Source organism: Anoplophora glabripennis, unplaced genomic scaffold, assembly GCF_000390285.2.
Source record: "Anoplophora glabripennis isolate ALB-LARVAE unplaced genomic scaffold, Agla_2.0 scaffold1332, whole genome shotgun sequence".
Classification (NCBI taxonomy): Eukaryota; Metazoa; Arthropoda; class Insecta; order Coleoptera; family Cerambycidae; genus Anoplophora; species Anoplophora glabripennis.
Window position 1 is genome coordinate 52,368 of NW_019418169.1, and position 15,761 is coordinate 68,128.

A 15,761-nucleotide genomic window follows, 5' to 3' on the forward strand; every position below is an offset into this window, starting at 1 on the left:
CATTGGGGTGGTCACCCAGGGTCAAAAAGTTGGTGTCTAGGTCTTTTGTGTTTGTCGGTCACGTCGGGTACGTAGTCAACGGCTTGCCTGAGGAGGGGATTGTCATGTCTAGCGGCTACGTCAAATCGTTTCTCCGCGTTTTGTCTTATTGTCTGTGTAGCGTTTGTGTATTGTAAGTCTCGTAATATGTCAGTGTTTCTTACGTACCAGGGCGCGTCGGTGGCCGTGCGATTTAAAATTCGTGGATTTGTACTCTCAGCGCCACAAGCGAGTGTAGTCTACACTGACTGTGAAATGCATTTGACAGAAACAGAGAGAGTGCCGTTTCTATAATTCTATATATATTTCTCTTATCTAGGAGTTGGTGACACTGATGGCATCTTAAAAGATGTTTATATAAATTTAGTGGAATTAGCAGTACCTACGATTTATAAACGTGCATATGTAATGTTGTATTTACTTTTAAAATATGGCATTAACAATAGATCAGTGTGATACATTATTGGGGTAAGAGTTAACTAGCACATATTGTTTAGAATTTTTTATTTTTTTTTTTAGAATTTTAGATGTTCAGAGTGTAAAAAATTACTCATTTGAGAGTCTTTCTAATGAAGTCCGTAGAAAATTTGAAAATTCGGAATATTTTAAAGGTAGGTACTTAATTAATATTGATGCATAGGTATTTATATTTATTTATTGTTTTTTTTTTTAGTAGGAACATGTATTATAATGCTTCTTCAAACTAATTTGTTACCAGAAGTTGAACAAAGATTAGCAGCTATTACTATATTACATGAACTATATAGAGGAGAATTACTTACTAATACACCATTTGCTAATGTTTTTATACATTTATTAGTGAGTATTATTGTATTGAGATTTATATATCAGAAACAGTTCCTTGTGCACTTTAGAACACATTAACTACTATATAAATATTTGAGGTCTAATATTATGATACATATCCTCCAAGATATGTAAAAAATTGTTTTAATATGCACTATGTATCATCAAGCATATGTATACTACATATTTGAAGATGACTGCCTGTTAAAATACAATACCTAAGTAAAATTATAAAAACTTGTAAGGTTGAAATCTGTTAGTTCGCTAGTTACAGAATATTGCAACTATACATGTCTCCAAGTACTAGAACCGCATATGTCTGAGGAAATTAATGATAATTATTATTATACAGGGTGTCCCATAAGCACATGATCAAAAAGGTACTGCTACATTCTTTGGTTCAAAATTATACTATCTGACCTAACTTCCCTTAGGAAAAAATGTCTCGCTCCTGTGCTATTGATTGTTAAAAGTTCTTGAAGAAAATGATGTTTTTTGCAATATCTGAAAAATGTTACGATGGATTTTAATGAAACTTGCCGTGGACTTGTTCCAAAGTAAGACTCGTGTTTTGATGAAGCAACCGCGTCCATCCCCCTTCGGCAAGTGGTAAATTCTTGTGTGTCTTGGTACAAGAATTATTAGAACTTTTTATTTGGTCGCTGGAATCAATTCATTTTTTTTACTGATGCATCAGTCCTTATGTGATAGCACCAATATCTCGAAAAAGGACTGATGCATCATTAAAAATGGATTGATTCCAGCGACCAAATAAAAAGTTCTGGTAATTCTTGTACCAAGACACAAGAATTTACCACTTGCCCAAGGCGGATGGATGTGGTTGCTTCATCAAAACATGAGTCTTAGGAACAAGTCCATGGCACGTTTCATTAAAATCCATCTTACAAAAAACATAATTTTTTTCAATAGCATAGGAGCGAGAAATTTTTTCTTAATAGAAGTTAAGTCAGATCATCTTCTTTTGAGCCAAAGAATGTCGCAGTACCATTTTGATTATGTGCTTAAGGGACCCCATGTATATAATATACAGGCTGTTACAAATTTGCTTCTCACTACCAGGATCTCGGAAACGGTAAGAGGTACGAAGTAGCTTAAATGGGGGCAAAGTTGCCTGTAATCAGGGGACTAATATTATGCCTCTAAAAAATCAAGGCTAACATGATTAGTTTTCGAAATATTTGAAAAAAAACGAAAATTTGAAAATCCATTATTGTTTCATATCAGCCTTGTTTGAGGTGATATTGAAAAAAGAAGAACACTTTCTCAAGGCCACTTTTTGCCCTCTATCGAATGGCATAATCAATTTTTGTATGTAACATTTCGTCTCTCCAGGACCATCATCAACTTCATTTTTTTAAATATGACCTTGGAAATTTTATTACATTTTTTGCAAGCCTACATGACCCCCAATACTGTACTGCTTCAGCCTGAACCAGATTCAAATGTTTTGTCTCAAAAAATTCATCTTCAGTGTATTCGTTCTTTTATCTAAATTTTTTATTTAGATATCTTTGTTTATTGAATTATCGTACATTGTAAGTCGTTACACCCTGTGAAATCCATCTAGTTATTTAAACTATTACCACCACACGTTACAATAAAACATTTATTATTATTAACTACAGTGTAAACTATTTTTAATGAATCTTAAGGGACCGGGGATTTTTTTTTTCTTTATAAAGAGTTTTTGTTATATGGAGGGAAGAAGAAAAAATAACCAAATTTCACCAATTACAATAATTTCCAATTTTATTATGTACTTTCAATAGGTAATTAAATTATTCCAAACACATATTCTGTTAACTTTGCCTGACGTTTTTTGCTATGCCAATATTTGTTTTGTATTTTCTTAAGTATTTTTTGCATGTCTCGGGATGTCGCTTTTCTTTTACTGGCCATCTTGACAATTTTAAAGTAGGTTTTCGACTGATAATACACAATAGGTGCCTAGTGCGTTTAGTAACTGAGTGCAAAATTTCCTAGAAACAATGTAATCCAAGAGTAATGGCACACGTGTTCGAGGCAGCTAGCAATAACAAAAGCAAGGCACTTGACCTCGGGGTCTTTCTTAGAAATTTCAGCACCTCAAAGATTTAGTCGGAATCTTTTGTAAGCTGATTATAAAAACAATTACACTATTAAATACTTCTGTAAATATTTGCTGGCGTCTAAATATGAACATATTTCTTCGTAATAGAGAATGGCTGTTGTGCTATAAAGAGTGTATTAATGTATGGGTTTTGACGTAAACCAACCAAATTGACCTAATTTCTATGTTATAGGAAATTTTTCGTTATAAAGAACGACGTTATAAAGAGTTTACACTGTATTACTATCACTTGGTTATACATAACTCAATAATAAGTTGTTGCGTAAAAATTAAAACATTATTACAATATTAATTTTATTACTGAATATTATTCTTTAAAAAATTTCAGTAAATATTCAAAAACATTTTCATTTTGCCAAAGATTGAAAATGAAGATCAGCGTAACATTATCGGAATTTATTATATCTGTAACCGCAACTGTGAAAGAGCATGTCAGATGTATTTGTATGAATATCCTGAAAAAAATAGATTGGAATTTGTTTAAATTTTGAGCATTCTAGAAGTCTAGAAATAACTATGGACACGGGAATAACACTAATAATGTTTTATTTTAATGAGTGGTGGTAATAGTTTGTAAATAACTAGATGGATTTCACAGGGTCTAACGATACTTATAGTGTATGATAATTCAATAAACAAAGAAATAAATAAACAAATGTTTAGGCAAATTTGGAACGAATACACTGAAGATGAATTTTTCGAGACAAAACGTCTGAATCTGGTTTGGGCTGAGGCAGTACAGTATTGGGGGTTATGACGGCTTACAAAAAATGTAATAAAATTTCCAGGGTCGTATTTAAAAAAATGAAGTTGATGATGGTCCTGCAGAGACAAAATGTTACATATAAAAATTGATTATGCCATTCGATAGAGGGCAAAAAGTGGCCATGAGAAAGTGTTCTTCTTTTTTCAATATCACCTCAAACAAGGCTGAAATGAAACAAAAACCGATTTCCAAAATTTCGGTTTTTTTCAAATATTTCGAAAACTAATCATGTTAGCCTTGATTTCTTAGACGCATAATGTTGGTCCCCTGATTACGCAACTTTGCCCCCATTTACATAAGCTACTTCGTACCTCTTACCGTTTCAAAGATCCCTGTAGTAAGAAGCGAATTTGTAACAGTCTATAATTATTATAAGATTATAACAAAAGATAGTGTTCAACTTAGTTTATAATAGTGTCCTATACAGGGTTCTCTTTTCTTTATACCAGCTCTCCGTGGTTTAATAAAAATATGTGTACTTTTGTATGGATTAGGAGGAATATTTTCCAAATTCTCAGTGATATTATTGTCTAAAATTCTGTTACACATAATTTTGTGGCATACCATATTATACCTACACAATTCATGAATTGATCATGGTGACTCCACATAATTTTCTAAAAGAAATGGTGAAGTTGATCAAAAATTAATAAATTACCTATACTGCTTTAAGCTTTTCTTTATAACACTGTTAACAGGTCACTACAATTCATCCCTTTTTTCACTTTATTGTAATCAAACTTGTGGCTTCATCACATCTGCCTTATTGGTATTTGTACCTGAAAGAAATTCATTTTTGTAAATAACAAAATACATATAAATATAAAAGCAATTACCTAGTACCTGTAGATTCTGCATTGGGGTGATGGATATTATCAAAAGTGCCCGGACATATTCAAAAACATACTGACTTTGTAAAAAAGGTAACTAAGTATTCATGTAGAGAAATTTAACATCAAATAATTTTTATCTGAATATCTTCTATATAAGAACGGCTGCCTCCCTTAATATGCCCAGAAATATATAAAATCAGGCAGGATTTTGTAGAAATAGCTAGTTAAGCTATTCATGCTGAGAAATTTAATAGACATGAATAAATAATTTTTACATAAATATATGTATTTTTACCCTTAATACAGTGTAGAAATATATACAGGGTGTTAAAAGTTTCTTTTTTTATTTCTTGTTTTCTCCTTAACTAAGAACCGAGTTAACTGATTTAAACAAAATTTGCTGTAGCTTAGTTTCTCTTCATAAAGCATACAGTGATTATGTCCTATTAGGTTAAATCATACAGGGCGTACATTTGACTACAACCCTTTGTAAATATTCTTCTGTAAATCTTTTTGTAAGTTTAAATTTTTACAAGCAACTCTCAGAACTATTCAGAGAATTTTATTCTATATAACTTTGTTTTATTCTCTATAACCTTGAAGTATGTAACATTTGTCAGGTGACGTCCTGTAGAAACGTACAGGACTTTGTAGAAAGAGGTAATTAAGCTATTCATGTTGAGAAATTTAGAGACGTTATTAAATAATTTTCATATATTGTTTTACATATGCTGCCACCATTAATTCGGTCTGGAAATATACATAAATATATAGGACTTTGTAGAATAAAGTATAGTCTGTACGATATTTGTCAAGGTAGAATTTCAAGAAGGCGCCTGCGTCACTCTCTCGGAATTAACTGCATTCCCCATGTAAAAAGACATTGGCAGCATGACCTTCACCGTAGCAGCTTGTAGTGCTTACTGTGTTTTGCAGTTACAATGGGGTGTTTCTTTTTTCTTGGAATTGAAATATTTTAACAATTATTATACGCACTGTAATTAAACTATTCGTGCTGCATAATTTGACAGACATCATTAACCTCTTGAACGCCTTGGTTCATTGCAAGAACTGCACTCCTCGCTGGCTTGTTCCCATTTTGTGTTAGAGTATATATATATATATATATANACACATTGATTTTACCAAATTATGACATATCTTTGACCCTTAATATTTTTTTCTACTTAATATTATACCATATACTATAACTATTTATAAATACTCTAACATTTTAACTTTTATTATATATCGGTAACGAATATGATTCCTAATACTGATTCAATACTAACAACAATAAATAATAACCACTTCAAACCATCATATTTCCTGCTTTGTCTTTTAAATAGACCTTTGATTTACATTTTTATTTGTTCTCTCATATCTGATTTCATTTCAATATATATAGATTTATTTAACCACCTTACACAGACCCGAAGTGGTATGTACCACCGGCGTTGTCAGTCCAAAAGTAACGTTGTCAGACCCAGCACCGGGTCTGACAACGTTTTACGTTGTTTTTCCATTTTCTGACGTCATCATAGCACATGAGACTCAAAACAAAAAAATAGTTGTGGGACTCATAAAACGGTTGAACATCATATTTTATACACTTGTAGTTCTCCAGGTCTGCTACTGATGGCGCTATTATCGTTTCTGTATATACTTTATACTCTTTGGAATTGAAGGATATAGAACAGACGTTTTCAGACCCTAAATTTGGCAACATGGATTTAAGGACAGGACAGATAGGATTTAAACTAGTTTCTTGAGAAGAATAGATATTTGCTGCTGTATCTAGATTATTTTAACTGATACGGAAAAAACGTAAAGTAGATTTATGTCAGATTTGGATTAAATACTTAATGAGTTACCATATAGTATCAAACAAGTAATGAAATTATAAAAAATTAAATAAAAAACTCATATTAGATACTTTTCTGATTATTTATTATTTATTTATCTCGGTAAGTATTATAAACTAGGGTTTTAATCCGGAGCCAATCAGATTCTTCAAATATACCACTACTTTTGCCAATAAGAGCCAAACATTCTGCTTTCTTTGGTGCTTTATTTTCTTTAATATGTTTTTGGAAATATTTAAGAACAATTTTCTTCGTATCATCACACCAGCGAATTCTTTTTGATTTTTTACTGTTCTCTTTATTATCTTTCTTTATTAAATCACTTGCATTACTTGTGTTACTCTCGTCTGCTTCATTTATATGTTCACTTATTGCTTCTTCTGAGAATTTATTTTCAGAACTTACAACTATCCTATCGCTATCGCTTTTCGTTACATTTATATTTTCTACCTCTTCCATATCCTCCTCATCATCCTCAATCTCTTCTCCCTCAATTTCGATTTCCTGTAAATTTTTTCCCCTGAACTCAGCTCCCTTTCCTGCATTCAAAAGCAACAACACTTTTGCTACTTTAGCGGTTTGATATATGTCTTCTGTAAGTCTATAAAAAAATTCAAAATTCAATAATTTCAGAAAAATATTCTCTTACTCTTTTTTGTATAATCGTTTAGGTATTCTAAAAAATGTCAATATATAGGGTGTTATTTAATCTTATGTATTATTTTAAGGGGTAATTCCTAATCTAATTTTAAGTCGAAAGGTTCATATACACCTATGCCTACAGGGTGTTTGGTGAGTCGATGCATTCCTTGCAGGAGGTTATAGTACAAGTGATTTGTGATGTATTTCCTTAATTTACCATATTCCGAAAACGCTTAGTTTCCGATTTACAGGGTGTTAAAGTTTTAATAAAAAATACATATTTAAAAATATTGCGGAAACCGCTCAGAATATTTTAATGCAATTTTACAGGCTTTGGCAGTTAACAACAATACACGTTTTACGATAAAAATATTGTTTTCCGTTTCTCCAGTGGTGTGTGCACAGGCATATCTCTGGATATTTTTAAAGAAAAAAATTATACGCCACTGATTTTTTTTTAAATAAAAATTATTTTTGAATTCCTTGTCCAATTTGGAAGAGAAATGGTATCTTGACTGTTTTTTTTGACGCACCGTTTTCGAGTAAAAAAATTAAATCAATTTATTGCAAGGCGTAACCTGGTTTCAATAATTTGAAAAATAGCAGTAATTATGCACTCAGTTTTTTGTACCAATTTTATTACAAAAAATTATTACTCCTCACAGTTAGCAACATCCGTCTAAAGAAATTTATCAGTTTTTAGATTCACTATTCACTATCTTAACAGAAATTAGCAGATTCGCTGTGCACTCGTTTTTGTTATTGCTTGACAAAATTAATAATAGCTGTCACTTTAGTAATAACGTGTTGTAATAAAATTGGTAGGTACAAAAAAAACTAAGTGCATAATTTCTCCTATTTTCCAAATTATTGAAACCGGATTACGCCATGCAATAAATCTATTTAAATTTTTTTACATGAAAACGGTGCGTCTGAAGAAAAACGGACAAGATACCTTTTCTCTTCCTAATTGAGCAAGAAATTCAAAAATAATTTTTATTTTAAGAAAAGTCAGTGACGTATCATTTTTTTCTTTAAAAATATCCAGACATGCCTGTGCGCACGCCACTGGTGAAGCTGAAAACAATATTTTTATCGTGAAACATGTATTCTATGCTTCGTTTTCCAAATACAGAGCACCTACATTTTACTAGTTCTAATTTTTTCGTTTTGTAGTAAAAATTTCGAAAATGGTTTGAGATATTAAACTAAAATTTGATAAGTACATTTTATGGAAATAATTTCCCTTTTTAGGCTAGATTAAACCAAGGAACAAAAGAAAATACTATCACATGATTATCACACGACGTTTCGTTGTTATATTCCAAGTTCCTCAGGATTATTTTTCTGTTTTTTATTTATTAAACTGAAACTAATATCTGGCATACAGACTTTTGGATAAATTGATTGATAGAAATAATTCTGAGGAAGTACGAATATACCAATGCCGATCATTATCTAGTCCAAAATTAGTATAAAGAATTACTAATCATGATTTCAGGTTTTTATGTTGATTTAACTTACCGATAGAATTGCTTATGCGTTTTTTCCGTATGACCCATAAACCTGGCAATTTGTTCCATTTCGTCATTTTGAAAACACATAAGTTGAAGGATCGTAGCAATTTGTTTTCTGAATCTAGTGCTGGTCAGTAATTCAGGATTTTTCGCGCCACACTTATAAGCAAATTTTCTAATCACTGCCGGACCACTCATCCATTTATCAACTGAACCCGGATTAGCAAAAATGTAGTTATTAGAAGGGGGTACAATTTCTGATGTTCTACGAATTGTTATTAAGAGTTTTATATATTGCTGCATTTTCTTAGTAAATAAAATTGGCACTGGTTTGCTTCCTTTGCCGAAAACAACAACACGTTTAAATGTATTACTTAAACTTTTTTCTAGCTCTGTTAATGAATTTAAACTCTCATCTTGAGTTCGGGTACAAGGGATTCTTTCATAAGTTTCAATATCTAAAAATTGTACCTCCCCAATTCTTTTACGGTTGAAGACAAGCACTATAGCCAAAGTGCACTCACATAAAAGTTTATAGTTTCGCTGAACATCTACAACATTTTTCAATTTTTTGTAAGCGTCTTCTGCAATTGTATGTATATAATTTGTAAAAACTTTTATGTCTTCTGTAACCGGTAATAATTTTGGCTTTTCCCATTTCTTTTCATTAAGAACTTTATTGGCCAAACTTGATATATCGTTGCACCAATGTTTATCAATTATATCTCGTAATTCTGCAATTTCCTTTACTTTTTGTTCCACGTTCAAACAGTTGAATAAAGGATCTTTTGTAATAATAGCTTTCTTAGCGATGTCGCAAACAAATTTTAAACTAGTTCCCAGATGGAGAGCTAGAGAGGAGGCTTTAAATGTTTTTTTATCTGGGCAATAACCAGATATAATTTTACTAGCAGTTATTATATCCATATACATATCGGGTTTTAATACATCTATGAATTCAGTGATAGATGTAGAATTTTGTAATGCAATTTTAAGTCTCGCTATTTCTCTCATCTTATTTGATACCACCACGCCCATCTGTTTTCTTTTATGTTTATTAAGATAGGATGCACCATAGAGACAAATAAGGGGATCAGATTTAGCAATAAAACTTGTATTATCTCCTCTCATTATAGGAAAAATTTCATTGCGCAAACGAGATTTCTGCAAGAAACTTCCAAGTTGACCTGTGCTTACCAGTAATGTTTGTGCTTCTGTTAAATGTTGTTTAGAAGTGTTCGTACTGGATTTAGATTGACATTTTTTTCTGTGTCTCCATAAATAATTCTTTTTAAAGTACCCAAGACAATTTACACAAGGATAGTAATCGTTCTTAATTTCTGGTGTTATGCCACTTTGGTTTTTAGGCATCCTAACTGGCTTAAGTTCGTCTTTTTCCTGCTTCCATATAAAGTTTCCTTTTCTCTTCAAGGCTATGATGGCTTTTCTTCTTTCAGCGCTTTTTAATGGCAGTTTCAAAAAATCTTTGACAGATTTTTCATCATGATGTTTTCTTACTAAATGTCGAGCGAAATGTCCAACATCTTCATAACAAAAAGGGCATAAATCCTTCATCTGCATTAAATTTTTAGTGTGGCTCACGTAGGAATTTTGCTTTTTTCCACAATCCTAAAAAATGTTAATTTTCGAATATTTATTGATTGAAGTTGATATAGGTAACGATTGGAAACTACGGAAATTTATAATAATAGTTCAATTACATAAGCCTTTAAATCGCAATTTTTCGAAAGCGACTCATTATTTTAAATAATCAACCAAATGGTATAGAAAAAAAATTGTTTAGTTTTGTCAAATCATTAAAATTAACGATTAAAATTGTTATAACTTTTTTTATTAAAAATTAAAAATATATAAATTTCTCTGAAAAGAAAGTTTATATTTTTTAGAGTAGATTGAAAAAGTAACATAAAATTAAATCATTTTTCTGCTTGTTATGAGTTTTATAATTTCTGAAATCATCTAACTTCCAGCCTCCCTAACTCGTTAATTTTAATAGTATAAGAATATGTCGTCAATAGACCATTTTTATGTAGAATTTTATGCTCTATAACTTTTTATAAAAATCTTTTTTTTCTAGCTCTTACCCTTTTTGCGTTATCTTGAAAAAAAAAAACTTCATTTTATTCTTTTTCACCCCTGGCCGGGGGTTGAAAACAAAATTACCATCACTTATTGTTACCTCAAACTAACTTATATTAAAAATTCAGCCAAGTTGACCAAAATTGCGATTTAAAGGCTTATTTAATTGCACTAATAAACAGTTTGTTATAGGAAATATATCTTATAGTACGGAAGAGATCAAACATCCTGTAACAAAGTTATTTAGGAAAATCTAATTTTGATGTATCAAAATATTATTATATTATATTAGATATTGTCTGAAAATATAATTTAAAAAAAGAAATAAATCCCTACGCCATGCCACAAGCACAAGGATCAGTTGGTGATTGAATCGTATTAGAATTCTTACCTGACTTCTTATATTGTTTGAAGACTCAGATATATCCACCGACTGCATTGAATTATTTGAGCTCTCTTCGGAATATTCGGATGGGCAGTAATCTTTATCAGAAATATTTCCATCAGAGATCTCTTCATTTGTATAATCCTCTGAGGTGTATGAAAAATTATTCGCTTTCTCTAAGCAACGTGTTGATTTTGCATTTCTCTGATTGTCATTATATTTAGTGTTCGGACTAACAAGTACTTGATTACTTATTATATTTATTTTATTGAGTTTTGGTGATACTGCCTTTTTCGTTAGGGGAAAATTTCTAATATTATCGGGCAAAATTATTGGCGGCAGAATATGTGACCCATTATTATTTTGAATTAATGATTCGCTAGTTATATTATCTGAGTGTGTATTTAAGTAGGCAGCATTTGTTACAGTAATTGCACCATCTGTTGAATTTTCTTCTTGTATTGTATCATTGTTTAAAGTTTTAACTTTCGTTTCTGTTCCAAGTTCCATAGTTTGCAGAGTATAGAAAACTTTACTTGCATTTTCATTACTATCAAGTACTTGATTTGGATCCTAAAATTATAATACATCTACTATCTATTTATATCTACCTATCTATAATTCCTAATAGGTTTCTTTCCGTTATTATCAGGCAAATTTTACCGACAACGTTTGACTGCATATTCAGAACGATAAATAAATACGATCTACGAAAGAAAGTTAAATTAAAAATTTTTGGTTTTTGAGTTACAAGCCTTCAAAGTTGTCAAAAATAAAACTAATTTAATTAATAACTTCATAACCCTTTTACCGATCGCGTTAAAATTTGGTACATTTATTTGGACTATTATCGCGTATTATTTCTTAAAGTTTTAGTCAAATCTATATACTGGGTGATAGTTTTCTCCGGTTACCTCTCCCTTTTAGCGGCCAAAACTTTTACTGTAGCCGTATTTTTTTTTAAACGGACAGCAACATGGAAAAGGTCGTTTTATTTACATGTAAATTATGAAGTGTCCGCAGTGTATCAAGACAATTAAATGTAAGTAAAACTAATGTTCAGAAAACTTTAAAAAAACAACTTCTTCGGCCATTTCGTTTAACTCCTGCTCAAGAACATAAAAATTTAGATCCCAACGCTTAAAACTGTTTTATACCGACGAATCTTGTTTTACAAGGAATGGGGTTGTAAATTTTCATAATTTTCATGCGTGAAGTGATGAGAATCCTAAAGAAACACGACAGTAATGACATTACCTGATAGCCACAGCAATCAACATCTTGTTTTCATCGCCTACTGAAGTCAAAGTTTTAAATCCGTGACACCGCTATACAAACCGAAACATACAGACCTGCAAATAATGCAATTTTTCTCACGAATGGCTTTCTGTAGGCAATTTTTTCAAGAGACAATATTTTTTTTAAATTCAATGTTGCTTTCCGTTTTAAAAAAAATACGACCACTGTGAAAGTTTAGACCGCTAAAAGGGGGAGGTAACCGGAGAAAACTATCACCCAGTATATCTATTTGACTAAAGCTATAAGAAATAATACACCATAATAGTCCAAATAAATGTGCCATATTTTAATGCGATCGCTAAAAGGGTTATAAAGTTATTAATTAAATTAGTTTTATTTTTGGCAATTTTTTCTAGCTCATAGCTAACCATGGTTTACATTTAAAAAACTTAAAGTTTATGTTATAACTTGAAAACGAACTGTACACGAACAATTTGATCACACTATATTATTAACATCGCAAAAACCTGAAACTGTAATTTAATTTTTTTTGTAAAATAAATAGCAACGAAGCTACACGCACCTGAAGGAATTGGCCGACGTCAGCCACGACGTTTTTTCAAAAAATAAAAGTAAGATTTGCCAGATCCCTACACTAAACATCGAAAAAAACTCACCCTGTATAGTCTGTCCAAGATAAGATGGAATAAATAGTATTAGGATCAAATTAGAAAAAAGTTGTGTTTTTTATACCTAACAATATGCTGTTTAGAAAGTTTTAAAATTCACGGTAGTTCTGGAGATATCCCGAAAAACCCGAAATTTTGCAAAATCGTTTTATTTATTTTTTTTTGGCTTTATTTGAAAACGAATTTGCATATTTACATTGCCACTTTTTTCGCTCTATCCAATGGCGTTAACATTTTTGCAATCCGACGTTTCGTCTTCGAGGGGCCATCATCATGTTAATTTTATTAAATGCGTTGCTGCTATTTTTATGACAAAATTTAAAGTCATTTTTAATTCTGAATTAGATGATATTACTATTGTAATCGCTTAAAAAAGTTTTTAGCTTGTTTTAGCTATCATTTAAAGTTTTTCCTGAGTACGACTCTGAATGCTTTCCAAATGTTTATTGGGAGAAGTCATAACAGTATAAAAGTCAATACAGCACAAAATATCCAACGCCATTGGATAGAGCGAAAAAAGTGGCAATGTAAATATGCAATTTATTTTAAAATTTCAAATAAATCCAAAAAAAAATAAAACGATTTTGCAAAATTTCGGGTTGTTCCAGAACTACCTGGAAATTTAAAACTGTCTAAGCTGCATATTGTTAGGTATAAATAATACAACTATTTTTCAAATTTGAGCCTCCCAGTTTCTCTTATCGTTTCCTAGATACTAATGCTCCTTATCTTGGATACACTGTATAGCCTACTAGATGTACAAAACAAAACGCATGTACTTACTGCATTTAAAGCCACAACAACACCATTGTTGTTCTTATTCTCGTGTTTAAAAAATTTTGGAAAGTCATATGGTTTTGATAAATCCGTTGAAAACCATTCCTCTGATGTATCAAGATTTCTTTTTACTTTCTCAATACCTGATAAGAAATCCATTACCTTTTCGTTTGACGTATTTGTTGGCAAATTTTTTAAAATCTGAATATGATAAATATACATTTAGTTTTGTTGATAATAATTTACTCACAACTTACATTTTTATCAGAAGTTTGGTTATTTTTTACTTCTTCCAAATTGCTTTGTACACAATTTGAGTTTTTGTAAGCACAAATATTCTCAGCATTCTAAAGATGAAATGAAATCGTTAATGTTAATAACTAATTAGCAATTTTTAATAATTATATTTTTACTTATTTAAATAAACAAAAATTTGTTAAACATTTAAGATGTAAAATGTTTCTACTTACAGGATGAATAAGCTTTTGAATGAAATTGTTTGTAGAATCATTAGTTGATAACTCCGAAAATAAGTCCGTATCTAAAAAATTATTGGTATCAAGTACAATCATGTTACATATTAATGTGCAATAAAATAAAACAACATTATCTACAATCGGTGGCGTAAATTAAACCCCCGCACAGTAGCGTAAGACTGTGTAAGGTTCCATTTTTTTGTAAATATTGTTTTTTCCAAACAAAAAATAAGGTACACAGATGCGGATCATTGGGATTACTAAAACGTATCAGATTTTACATTTTCTTATTTTTCAATTCTACACAAACTTAGACAATCGTGTTAAAGTTCTCTATACCTAAAACGCGCCATTTTTAAAGAAATTCCGTCCCTCTTTTCAAAACACGAAGCCTCTAAAAACTTTGCCTTTGAAATTAATTACCTGAGGCAAATTATAAACTGTTTAAAAAAATAGGTACTAATAACTTTAATATCTTCTACAGTGCATTCAATAATAAAATTTCAATGGTAATAAAAGTTGACTACTTGTTAAATTTTTTGGGTAGATATCTCTTCAGTATGTAATCATTCCAAATAATTTTGAGAAAAGACACGTATTGTTTTCAAGCAATTTGCAGTACTTTGACTATGTGTTAAAAAATCAATGTTAGATAAAGATAACTGTTGTAATAATTTAGTTGTGTCTGTTTCATAGTGATTTACTGAATTTCGCGTTATTAATGATAATCTGTAAAATATCGTTCAAATAAAACAAATATTCTGTTCAAGAATGATTTTGTCTGTTGACGGAAAATATTATAAATAACCCGTATATTTAATAATTTTTAAAACTTAAATTCTGGTGACCTAGACGTCCTACCTCTTTGAAAAATATATCTCTTAGTAACTAAGAACCGTCACGTTGAGCTGGACGCACTCTATACGTAACAATACTGCGGCATTGTAATGCTTCGGGTATTTCATTGTTAGGTTTTTTAATTTAAAATATTAAAACATATCATTAATTTGAATATTGAATCTTGTAAATAACTAAATATGTCAATAAACGTTTTCTTATAATTATATTAACTTACCTGCAACATCTTGCTCCATAGCAAGATTTAAAATTAATTTTGTGCGATTCATTTTATTTTCCAGCAAAGCATGGGAATAAACGTTTGAAAAGACACTAATCTAAAGAGATTTAAAATATTATATGTAACCTACAAATTGAACATGCGCTGTCGAGCCCAAGAAATGGCAACCCTGGAGGGATTGAGAACGTCGAGTGAATATATTTCTGTTTATAAATGGGATTGAAAAAGCGGTTGGTTTTATTGGATCTGTGAAGGACTGTTAAACATGCATTTTTCTTATCTTATCAAAAAAATTACCCCTCTGATTTAGGCATGAAAATTGAAAATATACATTTTGAAATAAAATTCTATATACACTTTTCCTGTGAAAAATACTAGTGGGTCTTTGGTTGCCTGTTGAATGTACTGGGTCTGTCA

The 15,761-nt window shown here is 30.7% G+C and overlaps 1 protein-coding gene across 1 annotated transcript in view; it reads left to right on the forward strand.

Annotated features, from left to right (window-relative positions):
* Nucleotides 1-340: 340 nt before the first annotated feature.
* The window catches only part of LOC108914516 (CCR4-NOT transcription complex subunit 11-like), a gene marked incomplete at its 3' end in the record, with an annotated part of 22,914 nt that continues 7,493 nt past the window's right edge, over nucleotides 341-15,761 (forward strand). Inside the window, exons 1-3 of the mRNA XM_018720339.1 lie at nucleotides 341-507; nucleotides 559-650; nucleotides 713-858. Coding sequence (XP_018575855.1) covers nucleotides 470-507; nucleotides 559-650; nucleotides 713-858 — 276 coding nt within the window. The remainder of the gene's footprint in view (nucleotides 508-558; nucleotides 651-712; nucleotides 859-15,761) is intronic.